This window comes from Nomascus leucogenys, unplaced genomic scaffold, assembly GCF_006542625.1.
Source record: "Nomascus leucogenys isolate Asia unplaced genomic scaffold, Asia_NLE_v1 000907F_72361_qpd_obj, whole genome shotgun sequence".
Classification (NCBI taxonomy): domain Eukaryota; kingdom Metazoa; phylum Chordata; class Mammalia; order Primates; family Hylobatidae; genus Nomascus; species Nomascus leucogenys.
The window spans coordinates 18,161-33,532 of NW_022096212.1; the positions used below are offsets into that span (position 1 = coordinate 18,161).

At 51.6% G+C, this 15,372-nt stretch overlaps 1 protein-coding gene across 1 annotated transcript in view; it reads left to right on the plus strand.

Moving 5' to 3' along the window:
- Positions 1 to 5,754: 5,754 nt before the first annotated feature.
- The window catches only part of LOC115833850 (serine/threonine-protein phosphatase 2A regulatory subunit B'' subunit beta-like), a gene marked incomplete at its 3' end in the record, with an annotated part of 48,846 nt that continues 39,228 nt past the window's right edge, over positions 5,755 to 15,372 (plus strand). The window contains exon 1 of the mRNA XM_030808671.1: positions 5,755 to 6,606. Coding sequence (XP_030664531.1) covers positions 6,001 to 6,606 — 606 coding nt within the window. The remainder of the gene's footprint in view (positions 6,607 to 15,372) is intronic.

Sequence of the window (15,372 nt, forward strand, 5' to 3'; positions counted from 1 at the left end):
CACCAAAATAGATGCAGTTAGGAGGTGAACGAAAGACAGAAAATGCTGGGCAGGTGCGGTGGCTCACATCTGTAATCCCAGCACTTTGTGGCTGAGGCGGGCAGATCTCCTGAGGTCAGGAGTTCGAGACCAGACTGGCCAACATGGCAAAACCCTGTCTCTACTAAAAACACAAAAGGTAGCCGGGCGTGGTGGCGGGTGCCTGTAATCCCAGCTACTCGGGAGGCTGAGTCAGGAGAATCACTTGAACCCGGGAGGCGGAGGTTGCAGTGAGCCGAGATGGCACCACCGCCCTCCAGCCTGGGCAACAAGAGCAAAAATGTCTCAAAAAAAAAAGAGAGAGAAAGAGAGAGAAAAGAAAGTGCCATCTGCGTGCCCTTTGCAAACATTTCCTCCCGAAAGTCTCCGAGAATGATAAAAGCAACCACACAGCCTGGCCACCTAGAATCTGGGTCCGCTTGTTCCAGGCTCAGAATCCTTTTGCTTTCAGCCGCCGATTCCCATCCCAGGTTCTGAGTTCTGCCCGCGCCCTCGAAGTCAGAAGCCTCATCTTCCGGGCTGTCAACAACCCGTGCAGGGTCGCAGGATTTATCGGTAATGATGTGCTTCTAATTCTCCATTACCTCCAAAGATTTCATCTTCTGCTTTTCTAAATCCTTCTTAGGAGATACTTGTCAGGTTCATCTGGCCCAGCAGTTTCTGACAAGGGGACCTCGCTCGTCCCCGTAATCTCTGTGACTTCATGTAAATAGCGACACGTGGCGGCCGTCTTTGGCCCTCGGCCCCAAATCCACTGCACAGTCTCACTTCCATTAATCCTTAATTTGTGACCACGCTTCCTTTTTTTTTCTGCTTTTAAATGGAGATGTGATTAGTAAGGTAATAGGAGAAAGCTGGGGCCCTCACGATGCAATGTGCATTTCTGTGCTTTATAGAATATTGAATAGGGTTCATTATTTCTTCCAGTAGCAGAGTGCACTCCGACATCTGATTGCTTGAACCGTGATATTTCCATACGCCATCCATCACCCCGGCCACGGCGGCACGCTGCATATTCAGATTAAATTGGAACTTTTTCCCTATGAATAAGGGATTTCATTCTATCCTATAAGATACACTGTCTCCGGGGAGAGGAAATTGAGTTGAAGGTTGCTGAAAATCATATTATCCAAACACAGAGTTCTTTTCCTTCTCATCAAAAACTGAAACATAGCCATGGGGAAGCGAGAGGTCAGGAGAGAATTCAATTAGAGATGAAAACGGAAAAGGGAGCATTTTTCCACTTACGTTTTATTTTGCCAAGCAAGTGGTGGCGGGCGCTGCTCGGGACAAAAGGGGCAGCCTCAAGGACTTATGAAGACGCAGGAAAACCTCCACAACAAACGTTCCATCCTCTCCTTTGCCGTTTTTGGAGGAGGTATCCGTGAGAGTTCCCGGCCCCTTCCTGCCACAGCTACGGATGTGGAGGGAGTTTCGCTCTGTCGCCCAGGCTGGAGTACAGCGGCGCGATCTCAGCTCACTGCAACCTCCGCCCCCACCGGGTTCAAGCCATTCTCCTGCCTCAGCTTCCTGAGTAGCTGGGATGACAGGTGCCCGCCACCATATCCAGCTAATTTTTGGATTTTCAGTACAGGCGGGGTTTCACCATATTGACCAGGATGTCTCGAACTGCTGACCTTGTGATCCACCCGCCTCGGCCTCCCAAAGTGCTGGGATTATAGGCGTGAGCCACCGCGCCCGGCCCACAGTTACGGCCTTAACTGTGCATGCTGCCTGGAGTCCCCACCTCTCCTCACCTGAAATATGCTCTCGGAAATGTGTTTCCAAAACCTGCAGAATGCACACCCACACTACTTTTCTATTTATTTATTTTGAGATGGAGTCCCGCTCTGTCACCCAGGCTGGAGTGCAATGGCGCGATCTCGGCTCACTGCAATCTCCACCTCCCGGGTTCAAGCCATTCTCCTGCCTCAGCCTCCCGAGTTGCTGGGATTACAGGCACCCACCACCACGCCCGGCTAATATTTGTATTTTTAGTAGAGACGGGGGTTTCACCACGTTGGCCAGGCTGGTCTCGATCTCTTGACCTCGGGATCCACCCGCGTCGGCCTCACAAACTGCTGGGATGACAGGCGTGAGCCACCGCGCCCAGCTGGGGTTTTTTGTTTTGTTTTGATTTTAAAGTCATCACGCAGAACGCAAGCGGCAGATATAAACTTGATCCCTCTTTGACCTCTCACTGCACGCACCCAGCTGGGAGCTTTGGGTCGGCGCAGGACCAGGGAGACCCTACTTGCCAGGTGCTTCCTCTGACGCATCTCCAGATCTGGAGCTTTAGCGTTCGATCAACCACCCAGGTGCGAAGGCCGACTGAGATCCAGAGCATGTCGTGCCGTGAGTGAGTTCGCTTTTCTGAGCAGCTACGGCGGGGGGGGGCGGGGGGCAGAGGCTGCAGGTGTGTGAACCTCGCAAAGTAGGGCCCTGTGGGCTGCAGAGGCTGTGGCCACACAGGAGACCTGGGCTCAGGTGGGTGAAGGTAAGAGCTGCTCTTCCTCTATGACCATCATGGCTCCCTCCTTCCTCACCACCCCGGGAAGTGCTGACCCAGCTGTTTGTTCCTGGACCTACATCCCACAGAGGAGCAGAGTCTTCTCGAATCTTCCTCTCTACTCTTCCCTCCCCATTCTCGCTTTTTATTTTTATTTATTTTTTTTTTGAGAGGGAGTCTCGCTCTGCTGCCCAGGCTGGAGTGCAACGGTGCGATCTCGGCTCACTGCAACGTCTGCCTCCCGGGTTCAAGCGATTCTCCTGCCTCAGTCTCCTGAGTAGCTGGGATGACAGGCGCACGCCATCAATGCCCAGCTAATTTTTGTATTTTTGTAGAGACGGGGTTTCACCATGTTGGCCGGGCTGGTCTCGAACTCCTGACCTCAGGTGATCCACCCACCTCAGCTTCCCAAAGTGCTGGGATGACAGGTGTGAGCCACCATGTCTGGCTGCTCTTTAAAATTTAATGCTTTTAGGGACAGAGTCTTTCATTCCTGACTAGGCTGGAGTGAGGTGGTCAGATCTTGGCTCACTGAAGCCTCAACCTCCCACCTCAGCCTCCCGAGTAGCTGGGACCACAGGCACACACCACGATGCCCAGCTAATCTTTAAATATTCTCTAGAGATGGGGTCTCGCCATGTTGCCCAGGCTGGTCTTGAACTCCTGGGCTAAAGCAATCCTCCTGCCTCGGCATCCCAAAGTGCTGGGATGACAGGTGTGAGCCACCACGTCTGGCTAATTTTTGTATTTTTAGTAGAGACGGGGTTTCACCATGTTGGCCAGGCTGGTCTTGAACTCCTGACCTCAGGTGATCCACCCCTCGGCCTCCCACCTCAGCTTCCCAAAGTGCTGGGATGACAGGTGTGAGCCACCATATCTGGCTAATTTTTGTATTTTTAATAGAGACGGGGTTTCACCATGTTGGCCAGGCTGGTCTCGAACTCCTGACCTCAGGTGATCCACCGCCTGGGCCTCCCAAAGTGCTGGGATGACAGGCATGAGCCACTGCACCCGGCCTGCCCTCACCTTTCTCTCCCCAGGACAATTCTGGTGGCCACCCACCACCCCTGCAAGACAGACAGACCCGAACGGGCAGGGCGACCATCTGGGTGTGTAGCAGGTTGGATAATTGCAGCTGGCCACATCCCAGGAAGCTCTGTACACCTCGGGCCCTGCCAGCCTTGGGGACCCAACAGCACCTCTTTGTTCTCCCACAGCAGAGCCTGCACCGAGTGAGCCCCCAGGCCCCAGTGCAGACTGAAGGCCATTCTGTTTCTGCCCTGAGTTGATTTCTGTCCTGTTGGCCCCAGGCCTCACCACCGCGCCCCAGTACCCTGGCAGAGAAAGCCCTCTTGTGCACGCATTCAAAGGAAGCCCTTTCCCTTCAAAACCACAGCGATGCCTCAGTGACTCGCAGCTCATCGAAACACCCAGAATGAAAAACACGTTTGTTCCTTGAAAAGACGTCTGTGTCTGATACACACTCAGAGAACTGTATTAATATATTCACTTCCCTCCAGAAATCACAGCATCGCACACACACACAAACGTTTGCTTCCCAATTAGGAAAAATAACTTCACAGAATTCCTGCGTGATGGCACACTCTTGTGACCAAGTACGCTCGGATTTTTATATCGAATCATAAAACACAAACTGAAATTGAACTTATTATGTACACAACACAAAACTATCGTTTATGAGCTATTTAAACCGGGCGTGCTGGCTCACGCCTGTAATCCCAACACTTTGGGAGGCAGAGACAGAGGCAAAGGCAGGAAGATTGCTTGAGGTCAGGAGTGTCAGACCAGCTTGGGCAACACAGCAAGACCTCGTCTCTACAAACAATAAAATCAAAAATTAGCCAGGCATTTTTAATTTTATTTAATTTAATTTAACAGGTGGCGTGTGCCTGTTGTGCCAGCTGCTTGGAAGGCTGAGATGGGAGGATCGCTTGAGCCAGGAGATCAAGGCTGCACTAAGCTAAGATCGCAGCCTGGCTGATGGAGCAAAACCCTGTCTCAAACGAACAAAAAGAGTTATTTAGGCCGGGCGTGGTAGCTCACGCCTCTAATTCCAGCACTTTGGGAGGCCGAGGTGGGTGGATCACTTGAGGTCAGCAGTTCGAGACCATCCTGGCTAACATGGTGAAACCCCATCTCTACCAAAAATACAAAAATTAGCCAGGCGTGGTGGCGGGCGCCTGTAATCCCAGCTACTTTTTTTTTTTTTTTTTTGAGACAGAGTCTGACTCTGTCGCCCAGGCTGGAGTGCAGTGGTGTGATCTCGGCTCACTGCAACCTCCACGTCCCGGGTTCAAGCAATTCTCCCGCCTCAGCATCCCGAGTAGCTGGGAATACAGGCACACGCCACCATGCCCGGCTAATTTTTGTATTTTTAGTAGAGATGGGGGTTTCACTATGCTGGCCAGGCTGGTCTCAAACTCCTGACCTCGTGATCTGCCCGCCTCAGCCTCCCAAAGTTCTGGGATTACAGACGTGAGCCACCGCACCCGGCCAAGAGTTACTTATTGAGTCTAGATCGATTTATGCAGCTCAGAAGTAGGAGAACCTGGCTCATAAAAGACCTTGAAACTACTCTCTTAACAGGGTGCAACACCAGGTGAAACCCTATTTTGATAAAAAATGAATAAAAAGCGGGGCAAGCTGTAAAGGAAACAGATGCATGTGTGCCAGATGATAATGCAGTGTTTTTACGTATCCTGTTAAAAGCAGAAACAAAAACAACCATTGGATAAAGTTATTTAACTAATGTCACCTCCCTGGACGTGGATGATTTTTGCAATTTTCAAAGCACTTCACGCTCATCCCACAACACCAACGTTTAAAGGGGTCCAACTCCTCCAACCTGTCTTTACTATTTGATAAGCAAAGCTAACGTAAACGGGGCCCTTTTGAGTCCCAGCTAGCCCATTGTTACTGAAAAGTTTGATCTTTTCCTCGCGCGCTCCCGCAGGACGCACGCTCGCTCCCGAGCTCGGCGGGCGCGCACCCCGCATGCTCGCTCGTTCCCGGGGCCTCCCACTGCGCAGGCGCACTCCCGTCCCCCAGCCCCACCCGCTCACACACCCCCAGCCGCTGGCTCGCGCCCCACGGGCAGCCACTGCGCATGCTCACCCGACCGGCCTCCCGAACTCCGCTGCTCCACCGGTACGCAGGGCGCATGCTCCATGCGGAGGTTCCCCCCCCCCCCTCGCTCTGGCAGGCACGCACTGCGCATGCTCCCGTCTCCGCAGCTCTAAGGCCGCCTAGCCGCCATGGGCCGCGCCTCTAAAAATCCGAAAGGCAGAAAGAGCTCGGGCGGGAGGGCCGCTACAGCCTCTCCCCCGTCCTCACCGCCGCCGCTTGGCCCCACCGAAGCCTCCTGCAAAGGCTCCGAGCGCCGCGGGGCGCGCGTGGCCAGCGGCGGCGTCGCCTCGTGATGACATCGTCGGATGACGCGGCGCAGTGACGTGAACGCGGGCGCCCTTGTTTGGGAGCGCGGCCGGCGCGCCCGTTTTGAAGCTTCCCTGAGCAGCGCGGGCCGGACCGCGCCCCCTGCTCGGTCCCCGCGCCCCGCCAGTCCGCGCAGTTCCCGAGGCCCGGGCCCTGTTCCCTGCGCCGCGCCCGCTCAGCTGGCAGTGCTCGCATCCCCGAGGTCGATCCGGGCCGGACCGAAGCCCCCGGGGCTGGGCGGGGCGCGGGCGTCCGGGGGCGCCCCGGGCCCAACCCCCGCCATGCCGCCCGGCAAGGTCCTGCAGCCGGTCCTGAAGATGAAGGTGGACGAGCTGTTCCTGTACTGGCTCAGCGAGGCCAGCACGCAGCGGATGCTGCAGGACTGCCTGCGCCGGATCAAGGCGCCCGGGCGGGACCAGCCGGCCGCGGGAGAGGGGGAGCTGCCCGGGGCCTGGCCTGCAGCCACTATCGCCGCCCCCAGGCCCAGCGGCCTCGACCCCCCGGGAACCACCGGGCCGGGCCCTGCGCTGCCCCTGGGCGCCGCCTCCAGCCCCAGGAACGCGCCCCACGCTCGAGGCACCCGTAGATCCGCAGGGACGAGAGTAGTAAGTTACTCTTCCTTCTGCTAACACCTGCGCAGGTGGCTCTGGTCGCGCATAGCGGACGTGTGGCTGCGCGGTGGAGGCTGGTGGGAGAGGGTCAGACACCAAAACGGTTTCATATTGAGTCTGTTCCCCGCCCCGACCCCCCCCGCACCCCCAGCCACACACACACACACGAAAGTCCCACGTACTGAACATTCTGTCATTGACAGTAGTTAACCTAAAAATCACACAATTTATAAAGGTAGAAAGGCTTTCTTCCTATTTTATTTTTTATTTTATTTTATTGTGAGACGGAGTTTTGCTCTGTTGCCCAGGCTGGAGTGCAATGGCGCGATCTTGGCTCACTGCAACCTCTGCCTCCCAGGTTCAAGCGATTCTCCTGCCTCAGCCTCCCGAGGAGCTGGGACTTACAGGCATGTGCCACCACGCCCGGCTAATTTTGTATTTTTAGTAGAGACTGGGTTTCCCCATGTTGGCCAGGCTGGTCTCGAACTCCTGAGCTCAAGTGATCCGCCCGCATCGGCCTCCCAAAGTGCTGGAATTACAGACGCGAGTCACTGTCCCCGGCCCCTCTTTTGTTTATTTTAAATTTTTTGGAGACAGGGTCTTGCTCTGTCTCCTAGACTGGAGTGCAGTGGCGCAAACACAGCTGGACTTCCTGCATCAGCCTCCCCAGTAGCCGGGATTACAGGTGTGCACCATCAAACCAGGCTAATTTTTGTTTGTTTGTTCGTTTTGCAGAGATGAGGTCTTGCTGTGTTACCCAGAGTGCTCTGGAATTCCTGGGACCAAGCAATCCTCCCATCTCGGCCTCCCAAAATCCCACTGTATTTATTAGAAGAAACGCTATTTATTTCATAGAAGGTGATTATTCACTGCAGGTGAGAAGCGCAGCCTCTGGCTAATGTACCTGTAATCTCAGCTACCCGGGAGGCTGAGGCAGGAGAATCACTGGAACCCAGGAGGCAGAGGCTGCATTCCAGCCTGGGCACCAGAGCAAGACTCCGTCTCAAAAAAAAAAAAAAAAAAAAAAAACTAAAGCACTTGGAGGGAAAAAAAGATGAGACGAATTTATGCTGAGTGGGTTGGCCAAGCGTATATATTCAAGAAGTTATAGGAATAGCTATGGATATTCACGAAGCGTGTCCTGACCCATGGGTATTGAACAAACGTGCATGTTACCTACTCCCAGGTTCACTTTGGAACGGAGACTTAACATTTAAATGCATTATGGTTAGGCCCCCTAGGTCAAAAGGTGAGGCAACTTTGCAGCCTATGTCAACCGGGCAGAACCAGTCCGTGGTGAGTAGTTATCAGGATAAAATGATTGCAATCAGTCTTTTTTTTTTTTTGAGACAGATTCTCACTCTGTCACCCAGGCGGGAGAGCAGTGGTGCAATCTCAGCTCACTGCAACCTCCGCCTCCCGGGTTCAAGCGATTCTCCTGCCTCAGCCTCCCGAGTAGCTGGGATTACAGGCACCTGCCACCACGCCCGGCTAATTTTTGTATATTTAGTAGAGGCAGGCTTTCACCATGTTGGCTAGACTGGTCTCAACCTCCTGACCTCAGGTGATCCACCCGCCTCAGCCTCTCAAAGTGCTGGGATGATAGGTGTGAGCCACCGCACCTGGCCTGGAATCAGTCTTTTCCAGTCAAAGCTGTAGTTACAGCTGGTGGAACAGAGGGGTCTGTTCATCAGGATCTGACAGGAAGCTGCAGATGTTTTAATATTGTTTATATTGGTCAGGCATGGTGGCTCACGCCTGTGATCCCAGCACTTTGGGAGTTGGAGGGAGGCAGATCACTTGAGATCAGGAGTTCGAGACCAGCCTGGGCAACATGGCGAAACCCCCGTCTCTGCTAACAATACACAAATTAGCCAGGCGTGGTGTGCACCTGCAGCCTCAGCTACTCAGGAGGCTGAGGCAGGAGAAATGCTTGAAGCTGGGACGCGGAGATTGTTGTGAGCTAAGATTGCACCACTACACTCCAGCCTGAGCAACAGAGGAAGACCCTGTCTCAAAAAAAAAAAAAAATTATATATATATATATAGAGAGAGAGAGAGGGAGTCTTTTTGCCTGCGTGAGCTTGAGGCCAAGATAAGCAATAGAGAAAAAGAAAAACATCCTTTATTCTTGAAACTCAAAAATGAGTTTCTGCAGAGGTCTCTGCAAAGAGACCTTTGTCTCTAGTGAATAACCTAAAAGGACATTTAGCTGCTGGAGAAAAACGCTTTGGCAGTTGGAACTGTAGTTTATTCTTTAAGTGTAGGCGGTGTGTGACTTAACCCTCACCTCAGGTGGCCCTTGGTCTTGTTTGTCACAGAGTCTGTTCTGTCAGTCTTACGATGTCGATTTTAACCTTTTTGCTGGTCAGTTGTGTTTAAACTGCCAAAGCGGGAGGGGTATAATGAGGTGTGTCCAAACTCCCATCTGGTTATGGCTGGGAACTTAGTTGTTTTTTGTTTTTTTTGTTTTGTTTTGTTTGAGACCGACTTTCACTCTTGTTGCCCAGGCTGGAGTGCAGTGGTGCGATCTTGGCTCACTGCAACCTCCACTTCCCAGGTTCAAGCGATTCTCCTGCCTCAGCCTCCTGCGTAGCTGAGATTACAGGCACCCACCACCACGCCTCAGTAATTTTGTATTTTTTTAGTAGAGACGGGATTTCTCCATGTTGCCAGGCTGGTCTCGAACTCCCGACCTCAGGTGATCCGCCTGCCTCAGCCTCCCAAAAAAATAAGATTACAGGTGTGAGCCACCGTGCCAGCCTGAACTTAGTTTTTAAAGGTTTCTCTTAGGGCCGGGCCCAGTAGGTGACGCCTGTAATCCCAGCACCTTGTGAGGCCGAAGCGGGCGGATCACTTGAGGTTACGAGTTCAAGACCAGCCTGGCCAACATGGTGAAACCCCATTTCTACTAAAAATACAAAAACTAGCTGGGCGTGGTGGCGGGTGCCTGTAATCCCAGCTACTCGGGAGGCTGAGGTACAAGGACTGCTTGAACCAGGGAGGCGGAGGTTGCAGTGAGCCGACATCTCGCCACTGCACTCCAGCCGGGGCGATAGAGTGAGACTCTGTCTCAAAAAAAAAATAAAAATAAAAATAAGGTTTCTCTTGGCCAACAGTGGGGGGTCTGTTCAGTGGGTTGTGGGGCTTCAGATTTTACTTTTAATTTACACACAGTTATAGTCCCGAGTTGGTCTTACTGTTAGAGTTTGTTTTGAGTTCTCTAGGTTGGTTACCCACTTCTCAGCAATGTCTTCTGCTCGGCTAATGAGCCTAAGGGTTTTATTGTTGCTTTATCTGGTAGTAAATCTCCAGTAATTACAAATAGACAGCAGTGTATTTTTTTTTTTTTTTTTTTTTTTTTTTTTTTTTGTGACGGAGTCTCGCTCTGTCGCCCAGGCTGGAGTGCAGTGGCACGATCTCGGCTCACTACAAGCCCCGCCTCCCAGGTTCACGCCATTCTCCTGCCTCAGCCTCCCGAGTAGCTGGGACTACAGGTGCCTGCCACCACGCCCCGCTAATTTTTTTGTATTTTTAGTGGAGACAGGGTTTCACCGTGTTAACCAGGATGGTCTCAACCTTCTGACCTCGTGATCCGCCCACCTCGGCCTCCCAAAGTGCTGGGATTACAGGCGTGAGCCACCGTGCCCGCCGACAGCAGTGTATTTTTAAAAATGCTTTCTGTCGTTTTATACTATGCAGTTTAAAGCGATAAAACGTTGCTTCCAGATGTTATAGAAACACGTATGGCTGCTGCGTCTGGTGTCTGAGAATACTACAGAAGCCTGAAATACTCAGAATGTTCCGTTGGAACTTGTTTATACCATTTGAAATTTTTCAGCTGAACACCGGCCTTCTATCAGCCGCACTAATAAGCATGTCACGAGGTGATATTTATGTAGCACCACAGTTTTCCAGCCAAAATGGACCAGCCTCTCTACTTGTTGGGTGAGAGGTGGGTGGCCATCTGAGGTGAGCTCCTTGCGTTCTAAATTACCAGTGGTTGCCCGACATGTTCTGATGGATCTAGAGCGTTTTCCAAAAGTATGTGTCGATGAAAATGTGAACTAGAGCTGGAGGCAGCTTGGAGACCGTCTGGCTCAGGCCCTCCAGATCCCAATCCAGGAGGGGACTCAGGGCCCCAGGACGCATCCCTTGAGCTCTGGCCCAGTGCACTTTACCGGTGAGCTGCAAAAGCTGAAGCACCTTAGGAAGTCTTGCCCAAATCCCTCATTTACTGAGGAGGTTGTACGTGAGAGGAGGGCCAGGACTCAAGAAGTGTGCGCTAGTAACGATGGTTCCCCTCCATGGCTTGCTTTCCCAGTGGGATTGCTAATGACCTGCCATTTTGTCCTTAAACGTGTTGAATGACAGCCAGACACTAAGGTAGATGCTTGAATTTTGTGACTTTGCATGAATTCTCCTAGGGCTGGGAATATTGACGGAAGGTCAGGTCTGTGCAAACAAGGCCATTTGGGTGCATGTGAGAGGATGATGTATTCTGTAAATGAGGCAATAAGCTCTAAGAAGTGGAAATTAAGTTCCAAAGGTGTTCAAAGCAGGGAGACGTCATTTCTCTCCTGGAGAAAGTTTTGAGGAGGAAGTGAGTGGTGGAACTTGGGAAATGCACTGAGTTTATTGGGTATGGGGGGCGGGACCAAGGGAGGCTATTCCGGGAGGGATGACGGGCAGAGTGTGAAAATGAGACCAGGCTCAGTCGCTCATGCCTGTAATCCTAGCACTTTGGGAGGCTGAGGCAGACGGATCACCTGAGGTCAGGAGTTCAAGATCAACCTGGCCAACGTGGTAAAACCCCGTCTGCTAAAAATACAAAAATTAGCTGGGTGTGGTGGTATGCACCTATAATCCCAGCTACTTGGGAGGCTGAGGCAGGAGAATCACTTGAACCCGGGAGGCGGAGATTGCACTGAGCCGAAATCGTGCCACTGCACTCTAGCCTGGGTGACGGAGTGAGAGACTGTCTCAAAAAAAAAAAAAAAAAAAAAATGAGATGTTCAGGTCACATTGAGCGACTGGAGTGGTCTGATGGGAGAAGCAGAAGGAAGGATGCATGTGGACCGTGGCGTGGCAGCCAAGGTGTGCAGGGTGCAGGATTCTGCACTTAGGAGATGCCGAGAGTTTTCAAAAACCAGTGACTGAGTTGTTGGGGACTAAAAGTTTGCCTTAAACATGTCTACGTGTTTGGAACCTATGGCTTACTTCAGCTGAATCTCAAGAAGTGAATAACTTAGAAGGATGTGTGTGTTCATTGGGACAAAAAAGATGAGCTTGGGCCGGGCGCGGTGGCTCACACCTGTAATCCCAGCACTTTGGGAGGCCGAGGCAGGCGGATCACGAGGTCAGGAGATCGAGACCATCCTGGCTAACACAGTGAAACCCCGTCTCTACTAAAGATACAAAAAATTAGCCGGGCGTGGTGGCAGGTGCCTGTAGTCCCAGCTACTCGGGAGGCTGAGGCAGGAGAATGGCGTGAACCCGGGAGGCGGAGTTTGCAGTGAGCCGAGATTGCGCCACTGCACTCCAGCCTGGGCGACAGAGCGAGACTCCGTTCTCAAAAAAAAAAAAAAAGATGAGCTTGTTCCTGTCCATCCCGTATACAGAATGTGCAAGGTCATGTTAACAGTGAAGGATGCAGTTCCATGCTACAAACTCTGGCCAGGGAGGGGCGATGCTGGGGTCAGAGGAAGAGATTTTCATACATAAAACAGCTTTTTCTCACCCACACATATACAGGATTGAGTATGAGCTGTCAGGAGGGTTCACACTAGGTCCGCTGAACTCCCCAGCCAAGGGTGAAAGGAACGGCATGCCCATGTGAAAACATGACGTGGTGCATCCAAAGCAGACATAACCAGCGCTGCCATGGCTGTTTTACATTACCCTACGCCTTCATCGTTACTGAGCAGAGAGATTGCATTCTGTGTTTGAAAGGGGTGCTTGCAGTGGCTCCTTCCCGTCTTTGGGGAAGAGAAACTGGTACAAATTAGAAAATGTGAGCATTGGCAGGGTGCAGTGGCTCAATCCCAGCACTTTGGGAGGCCGAGGAGGGAGGATCACTTGAGGCCAGGAGTTTGAGCCCAGCCCGGGCAACATAGTGAGACTCCCCCATCTCTACAAAATAGTAAAATCAGCCAGGGGTAGTGCTTCATGGCCTGAAGTCCCAGCTGCTTGTGAGGCTGAGGGAGGAGGATCCCAGGAGTTCGAGGCTGCAGTGAGCTATGCTTGTGCTACTGCGCTCCCGCCGGGGCAACAAAGTGAGACCCTGTCTCCAAAAAAAAAGAAAGAAAATGCCAGTATCGATGGGCTGATGCTGCGAGCCAGGGTGCTTCTGCTAGGGGGTACCCCAAATGCCTCTTTAAAGTAAGTTCTTATAAGGGGAAGTAAGAACCTCATGTGGATGAGCTGCTTTTTTTTTTTTTTTTTTTTTGAGATAGAGTTTCGCTCTTGTCACCCAGGCTGCAGTGCCGTGGCGCGCGATCTCGGCTCACTATAACCTCCACCTCCTGCAGTTCAAGTGATTCTCCTGCCTCAGCCTCCCGAGTAGCTGGGATTACAGGTGCCCGCCACCACGCCCGGCTAATTTTGTATTTTTAGTAGACATGGGGTTTCACTATGTTGGTCAGGCTGGTCTTGAACTCCTGACCTCAGGTGATCCACCCGCCTCGGCCTCCCAGAGTGCTGGGATTACAGGCGAGGGCAACCACACCCGGCCAGTACTGCATGGTTTTGATCGCATTTCCCTGCGGCCTGGTGGCGCTGAGCGATTTTCACGTGCTTATTATCCATTCATGTGGTTTCCACTGTGAAACATCTGTTCAGATCGTGTGTTTGCTTTTTCAATTGGGTTATGTTTTCACTGAGTTGCGAGAGCTCGATCAGGTCAGTTTTTCTGCGTGGTATGAGGTGAGGTATCTGGATGACCCCAGCACTATATATTGAAGAGTCTTTTCTCCCCCATGGAATTGTGTTGTTGAAAGTCAGTTGAGTACGTACGTCTGGTTTATTAATATTTCCATCCCATTGCTGTATGTGCATCCCCTCACCTTCATGGCACTCTCCAGATTGGTGTAACTTTCTAGCAGATTTTGAAAGCAGATACTGTGAGTCCAAGCCTATTCTTTAAAAATTGCTTTCCAGCAAGAAAAGCCTGTTGGCATTTTGATTGGGATTGCTTTGAATCTGTGGATCCATTTAGGGTAATTGATACCTTAACGGTATTTTCCAATCCACAAAGGACTTTGCGTTCATTTAGGTTTTGTTCAGCAACGTTGTGTACTTCCCCGGGTACACGTCTTGCACCTCCTTGATTAAATTTCTGTCCGTTTCTTTAGTTATTCTCAATTTCTGGAAGCTACTCAGTAGTTCCGGTATCCACCTAACCTGTGACTTTTATCAGACCGGGTGCCAGCATTCTAGAACATTAGAACGGGGTATTTGGAGGTAAACACGTCTGTGCGTGTGCATCACACACACAGGTGCATACACACACATACACAGGTGCACACACACAGGTGCATACACATACACAGGTGCACACACAGGTGCATACACACACATACACAGGTGCACACACACAGGTGCATACACACAGGTGCATACACACACACATACACAGGTGCACACACACACATACACAGGTGCACACACAGGTGCATACACACACATACACAGGTGCACACACACACAGGTGCACACACACACAGGTGCATACACACACATACACAGGTGCACACACACAGGTGCATACACACACAGGTGCATACACACAAACACACATACACAGGTGCATACACAGTTGCATACACACACATACAGACACACACACATAGGTGCATACACACACACAGGTCCATACACACACAGGTGCATACACACACACACACACAGGTGCATACACACACACACACAGGTGCATACACACATACACAGGTGCATATACACATACATAGGTGCATATACACACAGGTGTGCTTATCTTAACGTGTCATTAGAAGTTCTTAGCAAACATGTTGTAAGACAGAAAAGCACCCAGAACCCTCAGGGCAGGAGCTCAGGGTTTCTGAAGGTTTCGTGCAGGAGCCGTGAGCTTGCCCAGGGACTGTAGCTTTTGTATCAGGTGCATGCCTGTCTGCGTTCAGTTCTTACTGCCTTCGTAACAACGACCTATTCACGTTTTCATAGTGGGCACCGATGAGAGTCTCGTTGTGAGGAGGAAGGAAGGTGTCCAGAACCCTTCTTGGAACCTCTGAGAATCTGCAACCATGGAAACTGTGTAAAGAGCCTCATCCCTCCCTCCCCGTCTGTTGACAGAGAACCGTGCCGTTTCCTGAGATGAGGTGGACGGGTTTTGAATCCGCTGGAGCCTGTCCTCTCAGGGCCTTTGAAACAGGGAGGAAGCCGTGCTCTGCAGATGGCACCTGCAGGGTGAGGACAGCATTCTGGGCCATCTTCATGTCTCATGGGTTTGCCTGTTACTAGCTATGCTTTTAGCTTTGGATGTTCAGAAAAACATTTTCTCACAAAGGATGGGTCGCCTTCGTAAGCCTTTCAAATCTAGGATTTCAGAAAAGCCATTACGTTTGCTCATCGAAGGCACATTTTTATCCTAAGATAAGCCGTCTGAACAAAAGTATGTTTAATGAGAATGAAAAGTGAAGAGATTTTTATGAAAATTTTGCATAAAGGTCTTCTGGGCATTTTAGGAGCTTTAGAGGTTGATGGTACAATTGTGTCCGGACG